This window comes from Passer montanus, unplaced genomic scaffold, assembly GCF_014805655.1.
Source record: "Passer montanus isolate IOZ18808 unplaced genomic scaffold, ASM1480565v1 scaffold1, whole genome shotgun sequence".
NCBI classification, from domain to species: Eukaryota; Metazoa; Chordata; class Aves; order Passeriformes; family Passeridae; genus Passer; species Passer montanus.
Window position 1 is genome coordinate 9,771,438 of NW_024356504.1, and position 19,404 is coordinate 9,790,841.

The window sequence follows — 19,404 nt, forward strand, 5'->3', positions numbered from 1 at the left end:
ACTTTAAATGAATGAAGAAAAATAATCAGAGTAAGTGGATACAAACTACAACATAATCAGAGTAGCTTCTAAAATGCAAACAATAGCCGCATCAGGATTAGCAGAAATGTGAGTTAGTTTCAGCCTCAAGTTTATCTCTCTGACTAGCTGTTCCTCCATCAAAACACAGTCCTGCTGTGATGCTTACTGCAGTTCAGATGACAAGAGATGCAATATCATGCACCTGCTTTCAACAGTCAAAAGTACACATCATACAGATTGCAAAAAAAAATAATTATTTGACATAATCTAAATACTTGTAATTGTACTCATTACTCCACTTGTAACTATATTGCAGTATTTAACTCAATTGCTCCAATTAACTTTTCACAACCTCCGATTTCCAGGCAGATGACAATTTTTGCTGTTCAGTAAATCTGTAAAACCACACACAAGATAACAACAGCCCGTGACAGCTTATTTTTCAAAACAAATATGGTCCTCTGAACGAAGAAAGGAATATAGGCAAGTTCTAACCAGGGACAGGGAATGCTTAGGAAATTTGAAGTGGTACCTGGCAGATAAGATCTTTTATCATTTTTAAAGTATATTTACAGCCCTTCTCTGGCATGCAGTAACTACAGGTCTTCCTTTATCTTCCTTGACTACCCTAACAGCATGCCTAAGAAAACAACACTGAAAACACGTAGGTGTTGGCACAAGGAGTCGTTCTTTTGTTCTCCGCTGTTGAGGGAGCAGCACCTTTGTCAGGCGGCGCAGCAGCGTGCTCAAGGGAGCACGGCCGGGCTCCCGCTGCCTGCCCCTGACAGGCGGCCCTGCTCAGGACACCCACAGAAAACACCGTCCCTGCTGACCGAGCCGGTCTGACGCCTTGTGCTTAAGTGTACATATATTCGTGTCTATGTATTCGTGAAACGTGGTTTATGAGTTCAGCAGCCTCGAGGAACGGTGAGTTAGGTTCAGAGACGAACAGCGTCTGGCGCGTTTCATCACTGAGCTTCCACATCCTGACAGCGCTCCGACACTCGGCGCGGACCGCTCACCGATACCATCTGCACTGGGCACGCACAGCTCTGCTCAGCCCCGCTGCCCCGGGCTGCCCCCACCAAGAACTGCCCCTTCCCACCTGAGGCCCCACGCTGAACAGCTGAACAGCCGCCGGCCCCGGCTCCCGCCGCCGCTCCCGGCCGCGCAGCGGACCCAGCGCGGGCTTCGCTGTGGCGAGCGGCCCTGCGGCGGGGCGCGGGCAAACTCTCCTGCCGGGACCACTTCCCGCCACTCTTCTTCCGCGAGGGGGGCGGACAGGACCCCGCCGCAGCCCGTGGGTCGCGGGCAGGCGCCGCGATCCGCACAGGTGCCGGAGGGCCCTTGTCCCCCGGCCGCCGCGGCCGGCGCAGGTGGCGGGAGGGCTGCGCCCATTCCCGGGCAGACCTCGCCTCCTAGCGCCCGCGCCGGGCCGCGCTGCAGGCAGCGGGAACGGCGTGCTGCCTGCCTCTCGAACCCCTCCACCTTCCCGCATCGGGCCCGCTACGTGACCAGCCGAGGGGGCAGGCATAACGCAGGGGCCCGGCCAGGCCGGCGGAGAAGCAGCGGCGAGGGAAGACGCTGGGCTGACAAAGCTCCTCGGCTGCCCTTGGGCCCGCCCAGCCCAGCCAAGCCCGCGGCAGAGCGAGGGGCTCGGCGTTACCTTTCGAAGAGCAGCCGGATCATGAAGATGCAGAAGGCCAGGGGGAAGGCGAGGTAGAGGTCCTCCGCCTGCGGGAAGGCGGCTTCCTCCGTGCTCTGCAGGTCCGCCCAGGTGACGTTGTGCGGCAGCCAGAACCGCTCGTTCCAGAACCAGGCGAGGATCCCTGCCATCTTTGCTTTGTCTGCCGCGGCGCCCCTCGCTCCGCTCCGCCCGCGGCGAGGCGCGTGTGAGCGGCTGCCGGGAGAGAGGAGGATGGAGGCGTGTGTCAGCCCCGCAGCCGCGGATGATGCTGCCAAGCGCCGCCGAGCAGGTTCCCGCCCGGCGGGGGCAGCGGCCGCCCCGCCTGTCACACGGCCGCGCCGGCACCCATTGGCTCCCGCCCGCGCCCGCCGCTGCTCGGGGCCCCGCCGGGCGGTCCGGAGCCGCCTTCCCCCGCCCCTTTCCCCTAGCGAAAGACCGCTCCGAAGCCCGAAACCGAAGTGACGCAGCCCAGCAAGAGGGACCCCGTCCCAGGGGCACTCCCCGCGGCCCACCCTGTGCCCACCGGGGCAGCCTCCGCCTCAGCGTCGGCCCTGGCGGCCCCGCGCCGTCACCCACCGCCCTTTCGCCGCCCAGCCGGGGTCCCGGCGAGCCTGGAAAGGCTGTCGCCCGGTAGGAGTAGGCAGGGGGCAGGAGTGAAAAGCCCTCTAGGAATTCTGCAGAGCCAGGCGGGCCAGGGTGGGCTTCCGCAGTCCGGTCCCCGAGAGTGTCCCCTGCCCCGAGCGCTGCTCCCGGCCCTCTCGGCTGGGGTGTTTAACACGGAACTGTCCCGGGTGGAAGGACTCTCAAACATTCAATGACTTTACTCTGAACGCGGCTACAGCAAACACGTGTAAATGTGGCGTGGGAAAGCACGCGACTCATCAGCAACAAGATTGAGGTTAGGACTGTGGCTTTGCATTCCTGGCTAAAAAAAACCTTTTTCGTTTAACACAGATTTTTATCTCTGATTCCTTATCTCATTGCCATGTCTTGCTAGAGATATGCTGCAAGAGGAAAACTACAATTGAGTTGACTAAACTTTACAGCAGGCTTTAGTATAGCTATAGCCACAGGGCTGCACGTGTGGTGGTCCTGGCACACACAGAATTACTTGAAATAGTAGCTCCTGGAACATCACTTTTTTTCTGCCCTGCCTCAGTTTATTTTAGATGCCTTCTGTTTTCTTCACTGTATCATCATACTTTCTGTCAGGCTATTGAATAGCGACCCAGACCTCTGCACACACTTCAGAGTTTTATCATCCCACTTTTATGTTTTATGCTAACTTGCTCTTTTTACCCCACTGGCTCTATTTGCCCTTCCTGAAAAATTAATTGCACAGCTCCTTGTGTCTGTGCTGACATTTATGTGCTGAATAAAATCATAAGTCAAACATAATGCTGTGGAAAATGTCACATCAATTTAAAGGAAGCAAACAACTTCTCTACATGGAGATAATTTCCATCTAGGACATTTCAGGGAAATTTCAGGAAATACTTTGGAGGATGGCTGACGAGCCATGCAGGTAAACCTGCCAGTGAATGTTTCTGTTTTATTGATGAGACAATTTCCTAAGTGGCTGTATTATTATTCCAATTCAGTTCTTGTGGTTGCTTCTAGGGGAGAGAGTACAGTCTCTCCTTCAAATTGTCTGGAAAAAAGTGTGAGTTCTGGCACCACTGCCAGATCTGCCTGGCCCCAGTTCTTCCTTCATTTTGTGTCAGGATTCTTTTCTGACATGACCTGTCAAAATCCAGGGCTTTGCTGGAATTTCAGTTCGGAGGGAAAGCAGAATATGAGTTCCACACCCCAATGAAGTTTTACTCACATAAAAATAAGATTTTCTGAGCATAGGAAAATATTTATGCACTCAAATCATCAAGAGTCCTTCCATCCAGCGCCAAAAAATTGCCTGTCCTTCCTTCCAACTTCTCTGCCTTGTCCTCACAGTCAGATTTCACCTCTCTTCCAGCTGACCTAGAACTCCCCTAGAATTTCCCCTGGGAGCTTATCTTTCAGCACATTGTCACATACACCTGAGCTGGCTCCTGCACATACACATACACCTCTCAAATCGTCCAGATCACTCCATTTGCTGAATGGATGTGCATAAGTGAGTTTTAAATGGAGGTATGAGGGCACATCCTCAGAACGACCTCAGAAGCATCACCTCTGATTAAAAGTTTTATTAGATATTTTTTGTTTTAATAACTGTCAACACACAGATAACCATTTACTTTGTTAATAATTGTTTATGGCAAAGCTATTTTTAGTCAGACAATTGGTGTCATTCCCATAGCTGAAGGTGACCTGTCTTTTTGCAGCCTATTTCAAAATTCCAATCAGTTCAGAAGTACATTCAATATACATGTCCGTTCTCATTCCAATAAAGTAGTTATTTCCCAGTCAGTACTGAGACTCACAAGTGCTGGTGCTTAGCTTTGCTTATGTACAGATAAAGGAAAGATCTTTGCAAAATGAACCTAGCAACAGTAATAATCTGATGATGCATAAGAGGTTAATTCCTGCTGAACAATTAGTGTAATTGACTTCTGTCTCAGACTAAAATTTTTTAATGATGTTAGGACAATAGATCTCTAGGCGTACCTGAAAATGAATGACAGTTTGGAAATGTTTGGAAGGATGACCAATTAAAAGCTTTTAGCTGAATTCAAACTGTAGCTGTAGCCAAGATATGACTGTGGAATAAGAATGCTTGAATATTGTGCTTTGAAGGGAGATCTTACCACGGTGTTTTTCTTTCCTGCCCCCCACAAAATGGAGCCCAGTAGAACTTTAAAAACTGTGGTCTCCTACCTTGAAGGAACTTACTCCAAGATAGTGCTAAAACTTGGCTGTCCTAAAAGAAGGTAAAGGGCTGAAACTGAGACTGGTTCCTCAACAGCCCAGCCTGGGCACTTGTTAATTACTCACAAGAATTAGTAATAGCTAAACAAAAACAGATACATGGATTCTGCAAAATTACTGAACTTATGTTACCATTCCAAAAAGGAGAAGAGAAAACTGACAGCCTACACATTGCTAGTTCAAGACCTTGAGCCATATTGTTGAACACCTGGAGGAGTTTGTCCACTAAAAGAGGAGAAGCTTTGGAAAAACCTCTTGATTTTAAAAGATTGCTGAAGATTTGGAAGCAATCAGCTAATTTAAAAAAAATCTCATTTAGTCTACTGTATTTCTGGAGTAGCATCACACTTGCAAATAGGCAACTGTGATAAGACTCTGGACCAGTGCCTTTAATGAACTGGGTAGTACAGGAGCCAATAACACAATCCACTGAGACTTCTTGTTATCCAAATCTGAACTGCAATGCTCCTAAGCAGAAGAGATGGCTATGGTTGGTACTTATAAAAGCACTCGGGCCGGTCTCATTTCCATAGGTCAGTATCACTAGACTGCTAATGGTGTTCCAAGCAGAAAGGCCAAGGACTGCCTGGGTGTTGTGTGACTGCTCTGTGACCTCCTGGGGAAGATGAAGGACCATGGGCCCAGGGGAAGTGGCAGTGCAAGTCATGGCAATGAGCTGCCATTCTTCTAACATGTCTTCTACCTGCTGGTCCCAGCAGCTTTGTGCTCCCTTCTAGCTTCTTGTGCTACTAGTTTTGCCAGCTCTTCTAATAATTTCACCTAAGAATCACACTAACAGAGCAGCCGTCTTCATTACAAAACCTCTGCCAGTCCTGACTCCTATGTGGGGTTGTATTAGTCTGAAGAGACCAGTCTGGCTTCACCCAATTATCAAATAACATGCCCTGAATTCAAATCACTAGCAGAGCTCTGTGTAATAGCACTTAAAATACAGCAGTACAAAGGTGTCCCCAGGTTACATCACTTCACAGCCTTCCAAATGTTTTATCTTGGCAGACAAACAGGTTTTGTTACTTGGAAAGACATGCCATGGTAATTAGTTTGGCTGCCATGGAAAGATTTGTGGACAAATAGCCCTAGCTGAAAGAAAGGTTTACAAGCCTTGGGATGGTTTTTGCTTTGTGTCGAGCTCCAATTAAAGTCAAGAGCTGAAGCAGAACTGCCCTGTGAGGACAGTTCAGAAGGAGAGGAGGAAGCAGGGTTTGCCTGAGTCAGTATGTCTCCATGCGTCATTTGTTTTCATTGTTCACTTTGTGTTAGCTTCCTGCTCTAGATTTCTAAAGAAAGTGTGTGAAAATGTATGTCCTAATCATGATACCATCATAGTTCACTTGATTGCAATGTTGCTTAACTACCCAAATGTATTCTACATTGAACTAGGCCCACTCAAACTACAGTAAGAGTAGTCAGAGTCTTCCATACCAATTTGTAACTAAATTATCATGGAAAAAACCCCAAACCTTGTAATGAGGCTTGCACAACTCTGAGCAAAGACAGGCAGCTGAAAAAAGTGCCAGTTTTAGCTTAAACTAGACACATTGTGTCACACTTCAACTGGCCCTTCAGAAACATCTGCTTCATGCCTACTCATGTGGCCAGGTTTGGGCTGTAGAGTCACATTAGAATTTACTCAGTAAAGGGACTTTCAGAGCTGCATGATACCAAAATATATTGTATACTGTATGCATCTTGTTTCCCCAGCATCCAGACATGCCCACAGGACTGCAGACTTTCAGCAGCCAGGCCTTGTCTCCAATGCTCAGTGAAATCTGGGCTCTGACCAACCGCACTGGTGTGCCCCGCTTGCCAAAGAACATGCAACCTGGGGTCTCTGCCAGCTTGGTGTCAGCTATGAGGCGACAGACAATACCTGGCTCTCCATGCAATGGGAGCTCTAATCTAGCATAAAATGTCAGCTACTACAATGCTGACCTGTCATATCACTCACAGGGAATTCGCATTGTCAGTGGGAGCTTCTGGAGATCAGTACCTCCCATCTCGTGCCTGCAAGCTGAGTTCCAATCCTGTCAGCCTGGCAGTCATTTGCTGTCTTATTAATCTACAGTCCCAAAAACTCCAGAAATTACTGTCAGAGCTAAATTTTCTTATTCTTTAGTAATTTTCAGACAGCTTCCAAGGTAATTACATTCTGTTCAGAAGAATATTCACCTGGTCATCTCAGATTTTTCTTCAAAGTTCATCTAACATTACTGTCACAATGTCATCTGCTGGCTACCTGGTAATACTTTGTGTTCATATCTGAATGAAGACAATGTTATTTAGTATTTGGTTTTAAGACCCCCATCTAGATGTAAATTACTATTTTCCTAGGAACTAAGGGGACAGTTAACAGGCTAGCAATAAATTTGAATTTTCTTATCACAGTTTTAAATAACTTCCTTATGAATTTCAGTTATACTTATGTCGCAGCTGTACAGAATTTTATTTTCACCCAAAATATACATTTGGGTTGACTGAAAATATTGCTAAATTAATGCTGAAATTATTAAATTAACATTTTAATTTCCACCAATTATCATGTATGTATTCTGACATTTTTAAACCAAAGCATCAATTTTTTATTTCATAATGGCATTGCAGGAGTAAGGTAATTTTATTTTTTTATGTGACTTGGAAATAAAATGCACATCAAAGGACTGGGTAAAATGAAACATACAGTAATTGTTTGATACAAGTTTATCTTTAAAGCTCTAGATAGTAATTAAAGATTCCCTTAGCTTTACTGACTGTGTCAAAATTCTCAAGATTAAAGGTCACACATTATTGTGCTTAAATCAGTTAAGTGGAAAAGACCAGAAAGCTGAAGTGGTAACTCAACAGGCCACACTCCCTGCTGGAGTAACTACCACTGTTTATGCTCTGTAGTGAACGTGACAACTTACTGTGTCCTGCAAATACAGTCCTGGCTCCAAAAATGGAAGCTGACTATCTTATCTCCTCCCTCTGATACAGGCCGCATCTATTATGGGCACTGACACAGTGGATTAGTTAGGCATGGCTTTAAGCATTTTCTGAGTTGGAAATATAATACTCTATTTCTGTTTTCTCTGGACTTGTGGAGAGGCAAAACCAGAGAACAACCTTTCAAGTTTTCCCAGTGTGTGTTCCCTCTTTTACAAGTTTATGGGGGATAATTAATCAACAGAAAAACGAGAGTACCTTCATCCCAGCTATGAAAAAGGGGTTGTTTTTATTCCTCCTATAAAAAAAAAGCACCAACAAACTTTGTCTGCCAGATTATATGTATAGGTACTATATTATTACACAAAACATTATATTTACAACTTGATTTAAGTGTTGTATTAAGTCTTTGACCCGTGTCATCTTTTTACCTGTTCTTATGGGTAACACTCCTCTAATTAGTGGCTGCAGCCCATTTGTATTCTTCAGAGCTTTTGTCTCCCTCTTGATACCCAAAGCTGCCATCCACCCTCCAAATCAGCTGGTCAGCCCAGGCTAATAGCTGCTTTGTGTCCAGGCACAGCAGCATGGACACAGAAGCAAAATCTGTTCAGGGATCTAGCTCTCCTTCAATTTATTCTCATCCACAGTGCCTTTTTGGGGGGATAAATAGTGGCTTAGCTGTTTAGCAACTGTGTTTTTGATAAAAAGTGTAAAGATCTATAAATGTCAGTTCCAGCATCCAGGAGACAAGATGAGGGGGGTTTTCACCCTCACATGGTCTTGCTGTGTACAGAAATAGGAAGCCTGCACAGATAATGTAATATAAATATGAGTAAAAATGAGTATGTTGCTTTATGCAATAGCCCAGTAACCACCTCATCTGGAAGTAAGGATCTAGAGAAATCCAAATTAATTTATCCTGAGGTGTGCTAGTAAAAGAGGGAATAACCTCAACCAACCCCCCTGTACCCACATGGCACATGTGATATACAGAGCATCAGAGCTGCCTTACTGTTGTTTTGTTTGCTGTAAGGGAGAGAATTTGTCCAGAATTTAATGCAATTAGTATAATTCATGTTTGATGTGTCTAAAAAAATCCATGCAGTTGCTACTACCTCAGTGCTTGATGAATAATCTGAATACTGAGGAATCAAATGAGTACAAAAGGTCCTCACTGCCAGAAGTCTTGGATTGCCAGTGTGATACAAGACTGCAGAAATTCGCAGCAAATAAGCTGGTATACTCTTGCTGATGCTGCACAACATCTCAGCACTACTATTTCCAAGGGCTCAAGAATAGCACCATAATGATGTCTGGGGGATATTTACTGGAAAGACAACGCAAAGCTGGAGAAACTTTTTCAAGAATTTTACATTTCACAGGGCTCCAAAGGAATCACTAAGATTGTTTTATGGAAACTTCATTGAGAATAATTTCATTTATCAAAACCATATGTACAATGCTGGCTTTTTATATGCTTGAAACATTAATTTATAAAAAAAGATCCAGAGAAGATCAACCAAGAGGAATGATTTTTTTCCTGGATCCTTGTTACTAAATATTTTCTTATTTATAGGAAAGACTATATTTTCTGAAGTAACACTTCTTCAATACTACCTTCTTGAAAAGGTAGAATTGACTTCAGTGCTGGGTGATTTTTTGGTGGAATTTTCCCCATTGCATTTTACACCAAGAGAAAGAAAGAGATGCTGAATATTTGGACTCGGTTGCTTACTTTTCTGAGGTGTAGGGGAAAATCCTGGTGTGATCAAGGCTCCTCCTGCTCCATAAAATGACGCTGATTCTAAAGTGACTATCGCAGCCAGCCTCATGGAATGGTATGGAAGGCTCTGAAATTTCTCATTCAGCTTAGTGAGCCAAACAAGAAGTACTTGAAAAGACATGCAGCTAGACGTTTATAATCTGCATATTTAACTAGATCAGCATTTTTTTCAAACAGGACTAAAAGTGGTTATTAAAGACTTATTCTTAGCACAATAATATATGTATCTAGAGTTGAGGTGATTTTTTAAGAAAATATTCCAAAGCTCTAATGTCTTTGTCTCTTTTGATCTAGAAGCCAGAGTTCTTAAAAGCATGTAATGTTAAGGAAAAAAACCCCTAGGTATTAGTGGTTTTGTGGTTTTATATAATTTGTGTACAATCACAGAATGGGTCAAGTTGGAAGGGACCACAGCAGGTCATGTGGTCCAACCTCCCTGCTCAAGCAGGTTCATCCTAGAGCACAAGATTGCATCTAGAGGGTTATTGAATACCTCTAGTGAAGGAGACTCCACAACCTCTCTTGGCAATCTGTTCCAGTGTGTGGTTACCCACACAGTAAAATGTTCTTCCTTATATTCAGGTGGAACTTCCTGTGCATCCGTTTCTGTGTATTTCCCAATGTAGTCCAGGATATCTTTGCCATCCTGCCCACAAGGACATACTGCTGGCCTATGGACAGCATGTTGTCCACCAGGACCCCCAGGTCCCCAGGCTGTACTGGTCTGTGGGGTTATTCTCTCACAGGTGCAGGATTAAGAGATCCTGCATTTGCTTTTTTTGCATTTCAGTTCTCTCCAACCAGTCAAGCTCCTGAAGGGCTGTGCAGCCCTCTGAGGTGTCCGCTGCTCCTCCCAGCTTTGTCTCATCAGTGAACTTGCTGAGTAGGCATCTGCCCCTTCATCCAAATCACTGACAAATAAGTTAAACACTATTGAGCCTTTGGGGACCACCACTAGTGACAAGCCTCCAACTAGACCCCATGCCACTGATTATAACCCTTTGGGATGTGCCATTCAGTCAGTTTTCAACCCACCTCACTGTCCACTTATCCAGTCCACATTTCCTGAGTTTGCCTATGAGACTATTGTGAGACACAGTGTTGAAAGCCTTGCTGAAGGCGTTTGACATTATTGCCAAAGGCCTTGCAATCCATTTCTGAAGTCAGTGGCAGTTTTGTCTTTGATTTCTAAGGAATATTACCAGACTCATAGAAAAGGTAGGGGCTGAGCTTATTATTTTCTCCCTGTCATCAGACTGTTGTTATTTTGCTGTAACTTGTATATAAATTGGAAACAAAAAAATAGTAGAAGGCTATTTCAACTGAGTAGATGTACCATCTAATGAATTTCTATAAAATTGACCTGAACAAACCAGGTACACCAATGAATAACTTTCTGGAAGTAGAATTTTGGTGGAGGGCACCCTTTTGCCACATGCAGCACAGTTGTACAATTTCATTCATTTCCAAATTAAAGTTATTGTTGAGGATTGTTAAAGATATTCTTGAGGTGGGTGGTGTTCATTCCAGACTAACCAAATTCAGGTATCACACTACATGCTGATCAGCACTGCTGCAAAACACTGCTCATGCTAATGTGGCCTCCTTACACTTTGGCTTTTGTTGCAGTTCTGAGGAATCTTTTCCTTCTGCACAATGAAGGGGGCCTGGCTGGAATTTGGGTACTTTGCAAACATAAACTGTACATTGAAAACTACGTTTTGTTAGCTAACCCACTTCATAAAAGATCAGAATAAATACAGCTGCAAAAGTTTCCCTGGTGGATAAGGTCCACATCAAGACAGCTAAATTAAACTGGAGTACTCTGAGCCAAGCAAATGAAGATAGCTGAATAATATCAATTAACATTGGTAGACTTTTCTTAAAAAAAAAATCCCCAGAGTTTCAGTCGATACAATGACTTTTTCTTGGAAGGTATATTCCATAGGGAAAAACTGTATAATTTAATTTAAATAATAATCTTTTAACTAGCATTCTCATCACTGTCATTATTTGCTATTGTTTATCAATGAAAGAGACTTTCATTTACTAAAACCCTAAGTAATTAAACCCCAGTAAGAAAATGCTGCTTCTAGAAATAAGAACTCGTCACAGAAACAAATGAAATAATGCAAACCACAATGCACTCATTTCTAACTGTGCACTTAGGATATCAGCAGAGGATGAAGATGCAGCTGACTTGGCGCTATAGTGTTGGCAGGGGGAGTAGGAAAGGGAGTGACAGGGACATAGTTTCAACGAGATAAATACTATCTTTCTTTATCCTGTTGCACCTTCCAGTGGATTTGATCACCAAGTACAACTTAGTTTTGTTCTGCCCTCAGGAAAAGAAACACTGACTTTATTACAGCTGAACCCGCATCTCTTCAATGAGGTCAGTGTTCTCCAGTCTTGCCACGACAAGTTCAGGTTCTTCGGTCTTCTTTTTCAGAGCTCAATTTGTGCTGCTTGGGATATGCTGTGGCCCTTACAAATGGGGAATAGAGCTGCTGCCTCACTTTTGGAATAAGATGTGCTCGCACCATAGCAAACTTTTTCAGGAAATGATAGAGCAAGACAGGCAGTATCCTGTAGCTATATAATTTCAAACACAAAAACTCTTTACATGAGCTGTGGTTAAGCAGAGGCAGACACACAGAGCTGCATTGAATTCCAAAATATACCAACCAAACCCCTCCTCCCCCCAATTTGCCTGTCTTTAAATAAATGACACTTCCTTAAAACACACTAATGCTGTGTTATGTTTTTCAAGTCCTCTAGAGGGAGGGTAGGCTATTGCATGATGGGGACAGGATGTACACAGTTCTACCATTTAAATGAAAATTTTGTGTTGTTTCACTGAATAGAAAAATAAAAACTCTCTGGCATGTTATTTTGGATCATATGCTGTGCCTTCCTGCTAAATGAGTGTTTACATCCTGTTTGAAGTTAGTCAGCAGGTACAGTCACAATACAATTGCTATAATCCTCTGCTTGTTCCAGTATGTATGCAGGATTGTCCATGTACCATAACAGCCTTTATTTCACTACAATAATATTCCATAAGTCAGTCTGAATGTAGAGGGTCCAAACAAAGTCATGGGATTAAACCCTCAACACACATCTTGTGGGAAGGAGTTATACACTACAGTATATTGACTCAGACTCTGTAGTGTTATAAAATGTAGACAAATCCCACTTCAAAAATACAAGTATCTTATATACTTAAGTTTTAATGACTTTTAAAATTAAAGGAAATATAGTAAAATAGGAAAACCTTTCCTGCTTTTCCTTTGGTAAATTTAGTTTATTGTGTTGAATGGTGTTTCACCAAACCTACTATATGATATAGAACAAACTGAGGAGGATCATAAGGGATCATAACACTGAGCACTAAACAAAGTGCAAGCATCTGCAAGGATGGGCTGAGCTAATAACAGTGTGGATAGTCACCGTGTGAGGGAGGACTTAATGTCAATTTGTCAACTTCTTTTAGCCACATTTGGCAGTGACAATTTTCTCCTTTTATTTTTACTCCACCAATCAGTAAGTGTAAAAAGACCAGCCACCAGTGCTTTGCAGGTGTTCTTTTGTAACATGATAACATTAATTAGGTATTTAAATCTGTAATTGCTATTTATTTCCTTGACTTTCTGCATCAACAATTTCTTAATGCTTTCTTTCAGCAGACATTTTTTTTAGCTTCTATGCCATTTGTTCTTTCTCACTTGCCTGTTCTTTCCTGTGTATGTGGTCATTTTCCCACTCGCTTATTATTCAAACACTATGTTTGATAAATTTAAGTCATGAAAATATGTATCTTTTTACTGAAGTATTATTTGAAACATTTACTGTGTTTATTAGTGCACTCACAGAATTATGATGTTTTTACTTCATGCTGATTTGATTACTAGATTATCCTAGGAACTGAAAGAAACCAGCAAAGAGTATAGAGGTAGAGGATGATTTAAATAGGAATTAAGAGGGTGTTAAAATATGCTTTTAAAATCACTCACCCAGAAATACTGGAGAAAATTGTCCTGTCTACCAAAACGTTTTCAGCATGTTTAGTCATCACGTAAGCCAGCAAGGAAAATACGAGTAAGGATGCATCTAATACCAGTTACATGTGAAACAATATTGCCGGATTTTCAATTTTAGTATGGAAAAAGGTACCAGCCATAAGGAATGCATATTACCAAGGAGATAAATGGATTTGTGTTTTTTAAAACCTCATCTTTCATTCTTTGTCTACCTCAGCATTTGCTGTTAATTCTGCAAAAAAGCTGAGGTAACAGAGAAAAAGAGTGACTGAAAGGTGCACGAGAAACACTCCCAGCAGCAGGATTTTGTTGCCACTGACTTCACAGGAGCAGGAAGCAGCAGTAGCAGAAGCCTGAGCTCTGATGGTAACTCAGATTGACTCAAGGATCAGGTGAAGAAGATATAAAGAGAACTGCACCTGACAATACATTATTTAAGGGTGGTAAGGCTCCTGTCTGCCTGGCAGGAGTAGAGATCAGTGGCTTGTCCACAGCACAGCACAGCACAGCACTTACCTTAAGGGACACTTCATATGCTATTTCCCAATCTACTAGCTAAAAGCACTACAAAAATACCTATGGAGCCATGACCCATGAATGAGATTTGCTAGTAGAGCAACCACTGAGTACCCCTCTGTGGGTTGGCCATGTCATACTATTGGGTGACTGCTGACAGCATGTCTGTTTTACCTGTATAGAAAATGTAAATGGAAAGCAGATCTACCTTTTGTTACCAGTGAACTGTTCCACTATCATACAGAAATGACCATGAGCACCATGGTATTTTCCAGCAATTAATAGCAAGTTTCTTCTCATCTTGTCTGCTAATGTTGACACATATCTGCATGGATATTGAATGAAAAATTCTTAACAATCTTTGCCTTCCCAGGCTAGCCATTAAAGGCCTTTAAAAAAAAAGTATGCATAACTTGAAGATACTTTGGTGGTTTTACAAGCAGGAAAAATGCATCTCTTTACATGGCTCAAACTACATAGCTATGTCAATTAAATGCCACTATTCTTCCCCTGGTGCAGTAACTGATACTGTGCCAAAGACCAATTGTCTAGCAGCTTTGACTTCTGACTTTACCATTTTTCTAAGCTTAATATTCCAAATCCTTAAATCCTCTGACCTTCTACTTTTAATATAATTCCATCTTATACATATGACTTTACAGCTGCTCCTCAGCACTGATCTAATCCTTTCAATTTTGCCTATTAAGTCACTAGATGTATTTCCTTCCATAGGCCTACTGTATGATTGTGAGATGGTGACTAAGATCCTTTTGTCACCATGACTCCTGGCTTGTTTCCCAACACATTCATTCGTGCCTTCTCCATCATTTCATTTTGCTGTAGATTTCCAGTACTTCTTGATTTAAGAAATTCTCAAAGGAATATTTTATCAATTTTAAGACCCCCTCCTTCTTAAAAAATGAGCTATATATAAGGACATGCATAAGGGAGTGTAATGTTATAAATAACTCAGCTGATGGGACAAGCTTTCTGAACCAAAACACAGCTTAGTCTTTCTGCAACTTTAAGCAGCATAAGCATCCTATTACTTCTAAAATTCTATTGTCTCAGTGAAGTCCTGCTACCTCCCTTAATTTTTACATTTGTAAAATAGCAGAAACAGTATGCAGCATGTTTTGTCTTCAAGGACAAACAAGGGATTGTATTTTTTTTTTTTTTCTTTTTTTTTTTTTTTGAGGCTAAATCTTAACTAATTTCACAGGGAGAAAAGGAATACTGTAATGAACTTCTTTGCCAATCTGAAATCTGAATTGCCTCACAGCATTCACCACAGCTGGCCTCTCAGAGCCTCTGTCAGCTATGCCTTTTTTCCTAATATCCTGAGTTGTGTGGCTGATAGCCACATCAGGATTTGAGCAGTTTCAAATATTCTCTGACTCAGCTAACCACATGCACGTACAGCTCTACTCATTTCCCTGGTTCCAATGACAGCTGTGTAGCTCTGAAATGCAAACCAGAAACAAAGTATGTGTGAAAATGTGTGCAGTCCACAGCAACTGGAGTCAGGATTTTACTTTCACCATGTGCCTCTGGAAACAAGGGGAACAGCATGGAAGCAGTAACTTCTGCTCCCTGTTAAAATATTTTGGCCATCCTGTCCTGATCCATGCCTCTGTGACTGCAGACAAGATCATGAGTCTTCATTTTCAGCTTCTGCTCCAGGCCCCAAAGAACATCCTCCATAGTCCTGGCGCTGAATCTTTTACTTGTGGCCTAGCAGACAGCAACAAAAAAAAATTAATGTGGAAGGGCTGACATTGAGTAAAGAAGAAGAGACATAATGCATATTCAGAGATGTGCAAGGAAGACAAATGCACACAAAATAGGAGCTGGAGAGCTGGTTGGTCTCATGCCTTGGCATTTTCTGCATAACTGGAAATTTGTGGCACATATCCAGGATGGCTGTATCCTGTTCCCAAGCCCCCAGCTTATCAAGCCTGGCTGCGCAGCCCTTGCAAGACTGAAGTCAGATCTGAAGAATCAGGAAAACATATGCCATCTGTCCTAACTGCTTGAACAACAGACATCCAGGACTGCAGAGAAGGGATTAATAAAAAGAGGAAAGGCACTTCACTGGTGAATTTATATTAATTACAGGCAAAGGAACTAAGGACACAATTTTCAGGTCATTGCATCTCTTCTATTACAATGGCTGTAGGGACTTAATCCTCATCTATCTTGACTGCACATTTTGTGGGTTAATTGGCATTTCTGCATAAACTATAATATATGAAGTGTGCTACTAAATTGTAAGAGTCCTTAAAAAGTATTAACTGCTTAGAAAATTAGTAATATATTAATAACTTAGTTCTGAAAGTCATGCTACATTTAATCATTCATTTTAAATCACTTCAAATTCCAGCAATAAACACCTACAAATCACCCTTTCTGAGAATCAGCAAAAAGACAGCCAGAAGCTAAGGAAGATTAGCAATTGGAAGAAAAATAATTGACTTGTCACTCCATTATGCTTCAGGCTTCTAGACTGGGATTTACTCAGAGAAAAATCTGTTTAATGGACCTTTTGAATTCTTTGTCTTCGGTTGCCATAACCTGGGGGAGAGCAGGCTGTGGCTCATCAGGCAGCAGGTGGGGGGGCAGAAATTATTGACTTCTTGATTGACTTCTACCTGCCACTGCTACAAGGGTGCCTGGTGCCCCACCACAGGGGTGGCCTTGGTGGAACACCTGGCTTTGGTGCAGCACAGCCCATGCTGCCCTGTCCTCCCACCTGACCCTGGGCTCCTACAGGTGCTGCCTTCCTGATTCCGTGCTCATGGACCAGCAGGGCAAGGTGCAGGGGGTTCACTTCCTTTTGCAACTGATGATGAATGAGGAATACACTAATTAAACATAAACAAGTAGAGTCACAGACTTCCAAAGAAAACTGTGCACTGCAATGCCACCTATGTGAACATGCCAGGAGGGAAACATGCCACAGGGATGAGCAGCAGCTGCAGCCCACATGCTGCCCACATGCCCAGGGTTCTGGAAGGCACAGTGGGACTGTCCCACAGTCATTCACTCTGTATTCACCCTTGTAGGCGTCATTACATACCAGAGTTCTTTTCTGTGACAGATTTCCCCAGGGGAGAAGTCATTTTACTCCAATTGCTTTGCATACATTCCCGTAGCAAAGACACAGTCTTCTCCTGGGGCATTCCTCCTGACTTCACAATAGCAGACAATTTACTGAAGAATGTGCAATATCTACCATACCTTAAAGCTAACCCAAGGGCTAGATGTCCAGGAGAACCTTATGCAAAATTGAGGGCACAATCAAAAAAAGCCAAGCCATCAACCTTAGGGAGACTGGAGACCATGTTCTGGCAGGAAGGTAGGAGGCTGGTATGGATATTGTGTAACTCCCTGGAAGTTTGAGTGATGTGGCCTCACCTGCAAGGCAAACTCTGCTGTTTGGAAATCTGGCCTCCTTGTGCACATGCTGTTTGGAAACTGAGTGTTGCAAATAGTCAGCTTTCTGGCATGCAAGAGTTTCGGGCAGTGACATTTGCTGGCAGCAAGATCATATCCATCTTGCCAGGCTGGGAATGGGGAGAAAGGGATACCCCATCATGAGAAATCCTTCAGTTCACTTGGCAGCTGCTATCCTTATGTACCCTGTGGCTATGCTTACCCTACTGACGCTCTGCTGCAGAAAGCTTCAGTTTAACATGAACTGTTTATTAACACCTTTTCAAATCCTAGTGTAAACCAAGCTGTGAAAAGTTTGCAGTCATGAGCAGGTTAAAATTAACCCTAGCATAAGGGCTAGGATTTAGCTTGAAAAGCTAACAGCATATAAACCACAGACTGTCATTGTACCAGAACACAAGCAGTTACTGGGTGATTGCTCACCATTTAAATATTGTGCTAGGAATAATAATATCTAGATGAAGTGTATTCATTTTTCAATAACTGCTTTGTTTGGAAATACTAACATAAGCTGAGTAATTTGTATTCTGATGTGTTTTAATTTGAGACCTCTGAAACACAAATAGTTTGAAACTATTTCCTTCTACCCACACCTAGCCTGCTCCTCACTTAAAGGAAGACTGTCCCAGCAGCCCACCCTTGTCCCAAATACAAAGCAATATCCCTGCAGAGAAAGAGCAAAGTTACCTCAAAAATTCAAGCAGCTACAGCCAGAGAACACTTCCCTTTGGCACAGTTTTAGGGAGGCCTCTTGTGTTTGAGGCTTTAAGATACCTTCTGCACGAGAAATCCTGCTTTGCTGGGAGAACCTCTCATAATCCTTTGGCCTGCTGTACCAGGAGATCTGCAGGAGGACAGAGCAGAGGCTCTGGAGCTGATGGCTGCAGCAGACTGAAGAAAAACACGTCGTGTCAGAGAGAGCCACCTGGTGAGAATGCAGCCCAGAGGGTTCAGGGCACATACAGCCTTTGCAGGTGGCCTGAGACAAGGCTCTGCAGCTCTTCTGACACATAGTGCAGGCCATTGCAAACAGACTTAAGGGTGCATTCCAGCCTTCTAAACTAGCCCCTGAAATTCATCATCAGGCACGTGCTACTTTAGAATTTTGTATCATGATGATTGATTGTCAGTGCAGTTAAAGCAATTAATACATTTCTGAAAGGTAAGGTCAAAAATTTAATATTTTGATGAGTCCCAGAACAAATCAAGAACTTGGCAGCTGAATCAGACCAAGGATTCTTTTTGTCTGCCAGCAGTCAGTACAAGGTGTTTCAGAAGAATATGTAAGACCTTTGCAGCCAGTGTATGAGGGAAATATTGTGTCTTCTATTCTCACTCTGCACATGCTTTAGATTTCTCCCTGATCTAATAGAGATTTTTTAAATACTTAAAAATACCTTTCAGAGAGTTTTGACCATAGTTAAAACTCTGGCTATTTGTTATTTAGAGAAACTCTGATTGTCACTTGTCAGTCTTCATAATTTTCCTCATGCTGGAGGAATACAAAGATTATATTAGCTGCCAGTGTAGAGCCTCATTGCTTTTATATGCCCATTCTTTAATGTAATTGAATGCTGCCTTGTTCTTTCCTGTAAAAGTACTGCAGACAGACAGCTTCAAGTTCATAATATTATTTTTATCTACCTTATTCTTAATTATCTTCACATTAAAGCAAACATATAATGTATTTTTAATTTGTCTCCATGTGAAAGTTTTTCCATTCCCTTGATTCCATTCCCATCTTTTATTTACCTTTTTTTTTTCTGAAACCACTCTAACTCTTTCTGTGATACCCTTTTTGAAATGTAGTTATGAAGACTGTGCAGCTGATGCTGCAGTGTCAATACAAACAATGACAGATTTTTTTTCCATCTCAGTGTATTTGTTATTCTTTTCTTCCTCTTTAGTGACTTGTTTGCTCTTTTGGCCGCCAATGCCTATTGAGAAACCAGCAGTGATCTTTCATTTTAGCTGGTAAATTAGTTTGGACTCCTATGAAACATATGATTAGTTTAATTTTTCACTTCCAATCTACAGTAGATTGCATATTTCAACACTGAAAAATCTATTCTGTCTCATCTGAC

General features: G+C 42.7%; 1 protein-coding gene across 3 annotated transcripts in view; it reads right to left on the bottom strand.

Annotated features, from left to right (window-relative positions):
- Window positions 1–2,057, bottom strand: part of CERS6 (ceramide synthase 6) — a 94,440-nt gene extending 92,383 nt beyond the window's left edge. Inside the window, exon 1 of one of the 3 annotated variants that reach the window (XM_039700956.1) lies at window positions 1,688–2,057. In XM_039700956.1, the coding sequence (XP_039556890.1) occupies window positions 1,688–1,857 (170 nt within the window). In that variant the 5' untranslated portion in view covers window positions 1,858–2,057. The remainder of the gene's footprint in view (window positions 1–1,687) is intronic. The other 2 variants (XM_039700949.1, XM_039700965.1) reach the window with 2 other exon arrangements.
- Window positions 2,058–19,404: the final 17,347 nt, after the last annotated feature.